Source organism: Lathyrus oleraceus, chromosome 4, assembly GCF_024323335.1.
Source record: "Lathyrus oleraceus cultivar Zhongwan6 chromosome 4, CAAS_Psat_ZW6_1.0, whole genome shotgun sequence".
Lineage (NCBI taxonomy): Eukaryota > Viridiplantae > Streptophyta > Magnoliopsida > Fabales > Fabaceae > Lathyrus > Lathyrus oleraceus.
Genome location: NC_066582.1, coordinates 65,984,261 through 65,989,265, shown reverse-complemented (window position 1 = coordinate 65,989,265; position 5,005 = coordinate 65,984,261). Strand labels below are relative to the sequence as shown.

Sequence of the window (5,005 nt, the reverse complement as noted above, 5' to 3'; positions counted from 1 at the left end):
TAATTTAATATAAAGTTATATTTAAATAAAAAAGTAAAACTTAATGTTGATTAATTAAAACTATATTATTTAATATAAAAATGTTAAATATCTAAAAAATAAATTTTAATAACAATTTAAATTAAATAATAATATATTAATGATTAAAAGGAGTATTGAACTATGATGGACCGAAACATTACTTCCACCGTTAAATGCCACCCAAAAATGGATCAAACATGGGACTTACATTATTATTATTATTATTATTATTATTATTATTATTATTATTATTATTATTATCATTAAACGTGACTCAAGGTAGACCTATGAGATGATTAAATATAATTAAAGTTTAATAATTAATATAAAAAATTATTTGACTCTATGAATTTATCCATTTATTCCATTGTCGCAAGATGTTTTTGCACAGATGAAATTATATTGAAGACAAAATTCTTTGTGGACATGTAGAACTAGTCTATTGAAACCGATATACAGCTTGTAGCTATACAATGGGTCCTAGTTAAACTGCCAAGATGAATTTTCTATCACTTATAGAGAGCCTTAGCTACACCAAAGGGACATAACATACCATTTCAATTCTTGGTGTTTTCTTCTGTTTTTACTCTCAAATCAGAAAGAGAAAAAAAAGCCACACCCTGGTAGGGACTCCTACACTGCTAAACATTTATTGCTTCTTTCACAAACTTATACAATTCATGTCAATACCATTAAATTAAATTCAACAACAGAACAAATAAATATTATACATGTGCTCTAATTGATAATACCGGCTCGGAATTACCTATATGTGTAGGCTAATCTGTAATCTGACAAAGATAATCATGATTAGAAGTCCTCGTCAAGCTTGAAAACGAAGTTCTTCCCATCATCTTCGAGGCTCGACATCACTGATGCCTTCTGATAATCACCCACCCTTCTCTCAAAAAAGTTGGCCTTTCCTCTGCTCAATCATGTCGAGTATGCCGTATAAGCCGTTGTATTATGTGTTTCGATAAACAAAATGCTTATTCGAAAGTAACTTAAAGAGTGTTTATTTGTAAATTGATTGTGTGATGTGTAACTATAGTAAATCTTGGATATCAGTTCAATTCCTTAAGAAGAAAAAATAGAAATACTCACTGCAGAGAAATAAACTCCATCCAATCGAAGGGATTTTCCACGTTGTAATTTTTTGTGCATCCCAAGGAAACCTGAAAGGGCGAAAAGAAAACCGGTTAACCAATCTTTGGGCGAAGAGATTCTTATTCCCATGTAACCGAGGAGAAACGAAAATAGTATATTGTTATACCAATAGCCTGTCAGCAACAAATTTTATGTACTGGCTCATAAGCGTTGAGTTCATGCCAATCAATGCACAAGGGAGTGCGTCACAGACAAACTCGGTTTCAATTTCAACAGCTTCGTGTACAATATTATGAACCCGCTCACCATCTAGCTTTCTCAGTAACAAGCTGCAAAGCAATTTGAATCATCCAAAACAATACTTTCTTATACAACTTTGTTTATTTAGACCAGTGATTTAAAAAATCAACCAACATTACCTGTATAAAAGGCAAGCAAAATCGCAATGAAGACCCTCGTCTCTAGAGATTAGCTCATTTGAGAATGTCAGACCCGGCATTAATCCTCTCTTTTTAAGCCAGAATATGGCACAGAAGCTGAAAGCAAACCACAATTGAAAAAGAAGAAAAAGTTAAGTAAATGAAACAAGACTAGTTTTACTATACTACAACTCTCGTAAAAGAAACGAGGGATGTTCTATAAGGTGTTTTGTTCTTCAGATAACAAACCTTCCTGAGAAAAATATCCCTTCAACACACGCAAAACCAACAAGCCTCTCCGCAAATGAAGTGGAACTGTAATCCATGCATTACGAGAAGTTATTAGAAAGCAACTTCAACGTTCCCTTTAAAAGGTATTAAACTTGATGGTTTTTAATATAAAAAATCAGAAAAGTCATTCACAGGGAGAATTCTGTATATGTTCAGTAAACTATGTTAAATGGACCGACAAAAAATTTTCTATCCAAAAGTTTGTAGTGAAATTGTGATTAACCGTTACCTGTTAATCCAACTCAATGCCCATTCAGCCTTCCTTGCAACACAAGGAAGATTTTCAATCGCATTGAATAATTTATGCTTCTCTATTGAATCTTTAATATACGTCTCTAATAGCAAACTATACATCTCTGACAAAAATAGAATCTCAAATCAGGCAGCGAGGAAATATTATGCTAAGGAACAGAAGAGGGTGTAAATACTAAGCTATACCAGAATGAATATTCTCGATTGCTATCTGAAACCCGTAAAATGCCCGAGCCTGCCAATAAAAATAGTCAATGGTTCATCAGATTCCACTATGCATTCTTCTATTATCTAAGAGCATCCAAAGCAAGTAGTACGTGAAACAAATTGGTAAAAACACTACCTCCGGGATTTGAACATCATTCAGAAACCTTGCAGCCAAATTCTCCAAAACGATTCCATCAGATGTAGCAAAAAAAGCAAGGACATGTGATATGAAGTGCTTCTCGGAGTCAGACAAGGTTGCCCAATGGTGTACGTCATACGAAAGATCTACCTCTTCGGCTGTCAACCAACTTCGAAGTTATTAAAACTGAATGATCATAGTAAAGACTATGCTTCCAATTGATCCATTATAGTGGCTGTCTTCAGAAACAAAAGAAAACGTACATATACTTCAAATACGAAATCCTCTGTTGTTAAAATCTCATCGGAGTAAGCAAAAGAACCATCTTACGAACCATCAAATATACATTCAAAACTTTGGAGTATGACTCATAATTGGTAAGTTGGCAAGGTTTAATGAGAGGATTTCGTATTTAAACACAAGTCATACATGTTTAAACTGCAACCGTTCTGCAATCGGACACGTAGGCAAAATTGGCCGATCGTAAGTTATTATCAAACATTGTATGTTCATTGTTTGCATTTATAGGGATTACTATTCTAGCAAAAACTATATATTGGTTTTATCATATAATAAATATAATGGTAAGTGATAGAATCGGATGGGACGGAGCGGTATAGAATGGAATTGAGTGGTATTCCATTGTCTGGATCATGAAATGTTTGGATTGAGGGAATCGGATGGAGTAGTATGAGATGGAATAAAGTCTTATTTCATTGTTTGGATAAGTTAAAATCGGATGGAACGGAATAGAATGAGGTGGTATGAATTACATTTCATCCCATCATTTATCATCATATTTATTTCCTTCCGACTTGGATGGAATGAAAAACTTACCTTGAGCTGTCCTAAAATATACAAAAGATGAAATGAAATCTTCATTCCTCTCCACTCCGTTCCATTCTGCTTCGCTCATTATATGATATCCAAACATAATCTTAAAATCGGATGGAGCGGAGCGAATGGAATGAATTTCATTTTATACCATCACTTACCATGATATTTCTTTCCCTCCAATTTGGATGGAATGAATAATTTGTCAAGTTCGGTCCTAAAATTTCCAAACTATGGAATGAAATCTACATTTCACTCCGCTCCACTCCATTATCCAAATATAGCATAAGAGAAACTATGCAATACGATTTAATTACTAAAAAAAAATATGAAAATGTTCAAATCATTTTTTAGAAATTCTGTATAATCACTATATGAATAATCCTTATTGAAATTATGAAATTCAAATGTCTCCATACAAGCTTCAATTTTTTATCACGAAAATTCTACATGAAAGTACCAATCATCCAAAGAAAAATGAAGCAAGAATTGAATTCCTGGGTCTAGAAGTTAAACAGAGTTAGAAGATAGTGAAGAATAAAACGCATAGAGAGAAAAATTATGAAAAAACAGAGGATTTCAGAAAAGAAAGAAAGTAGCGTGGAAGTTATAATTGAAGATTACCGGTCCAGAAACTGGCTTCAGCCTTTTTGTACATCTCCCAAAGTTGTTTGTAGCGAATTGGAAACATACAAAACCTCTGACTTTGTTTCATTAGGATTGGTTCTTCTTCAACTCTTGGTTTGGGTGTTCCATTCTCCAAAGAACCCATTGAAGATTAAGAGTAAACCCTGCAAAAACCTTATTCTATGGAAAAAACAGGGACAAAGATAGACGATGATTTTACAGTTTTGTTAGTTTTCTTAGGCGGTTTATAAACCAAAAATATGGTTTTGGTGTGTAAATAAATAAATAACTTTTTGGTTATATACTACCACCACTTATTAACTTCTTTTTTTTAGGGTGGAAAAGGAAAAAAGCAAAAGCTTCAATAAAGATCACTACACCGTTTTATTACATTCTCCATGTTTCCTTAGACAGTCAACATAATATTTTCCTTCTTAAATGAACGTCTTTTTTATTTTATTTTAGAAACAGGCTCTTTAATATTGTGAATAATTATGATACACTGATGTCAAATATTAAGAGAATCTAAAATAAGTTTGATAGAGAAGTTTGAGTCAAAATAACTCATCAGATCTCAAATGCTAAATTCTCAAATCATACGCAAACCATGATAACGTCTTCAGCTCAGCATGAAGGACGTTGGAATAATCAATATTAACTGCAAAATCGTGAATCCAAACACCATCAATATTTTGAATCAATCCACCAAAATTCGAGACGTTGAAATTGTCGAGACTACTTTCATCAACATTCAAAATCATATTACTATCTTTGTGTGTATTTCACATGATTGTTCTCGTTAGACGAAACATATTATCAACCACCAAATTGTGATAATTTTCAAAATATTTTATATTATATTATGCTTTAGATAACTTCTCATGATTTAATGATAAGTCACATGATTTCAATCAGTTTTATTTTATACTATAAAACTTACTTAATTAAACAATTTTAATTATAAATATATATGAAATATATTTTAAAAAACTACTTGTTAAAAGTACAGTACGTGACGATCTCTTGTAGTATATGGTTTAAGAAATTTTTAAAGTTTTTGTGATGTTCGAATAATTTGGGATGGTGAGAAAATTTGCATGTGGTATTT

General features: G+C 32.2%; 1 protein-coding gene across 1 annotated transcript; it reads right to left on the bottom strand.

The window, feature by feature from the left end:
* Positions 1-645: 645 nt before the first annotated feature.
* On the bottom strand, positions 646-4,243 carry LOC127073403 (ribonucleoside-diphosphate reductase small chain A). Its single transcript, XM_051014556.1, has 9 exons — positions 3,895-4,243; positions 2,434-2,594; positions 2,277-2,325; positions 2,068-2,194; positions 1,797-1,862; positions 1,548-1,664; positions 1,295-1,457; positions 1,126-1,196; positions 646-946 (listed from the first exon to the last, which is right to left on the bottom strand). Exons 1-9 carry the CDS (start codon positions 4,040-4,042, stop codon positions 832-834), a joined length of 1,017 nt encoding a protein of 338 aa, XP_050870513.1. The 5' UTR covers positions 4,043-4,243; the 3' UTR covers positions 646-831.
* Between the last annotated feature and the right edge of the window lie 762 nt (positions 4,244-5,005).

Excerpts from the sequence above, each read along its gene's own strand:
- LOC127073403 (XM_051014556.1), bottom strand. The coding sequence starts at position 4,042 with ATGGGTTCTTTGGAGAATGGAACACCCAAACCAAGAGTTGAAGAAGAA. Across the intron at positions 2,195-2,276 it reads AATCGAGAATATTCATTCTG|AGATGTATAGTTTGCTATTA; the intron begins GTATAGCTTAGT and ends TATTTTTGTCAG. Across the intron at positions 947-1,125 it reads ATGGAGTTTATTTCTCTGCA|AGGAAAGGCCAACTTTTTTG; the intron begins GTGAGTATTTCT and ends ATGATTGAGCAG.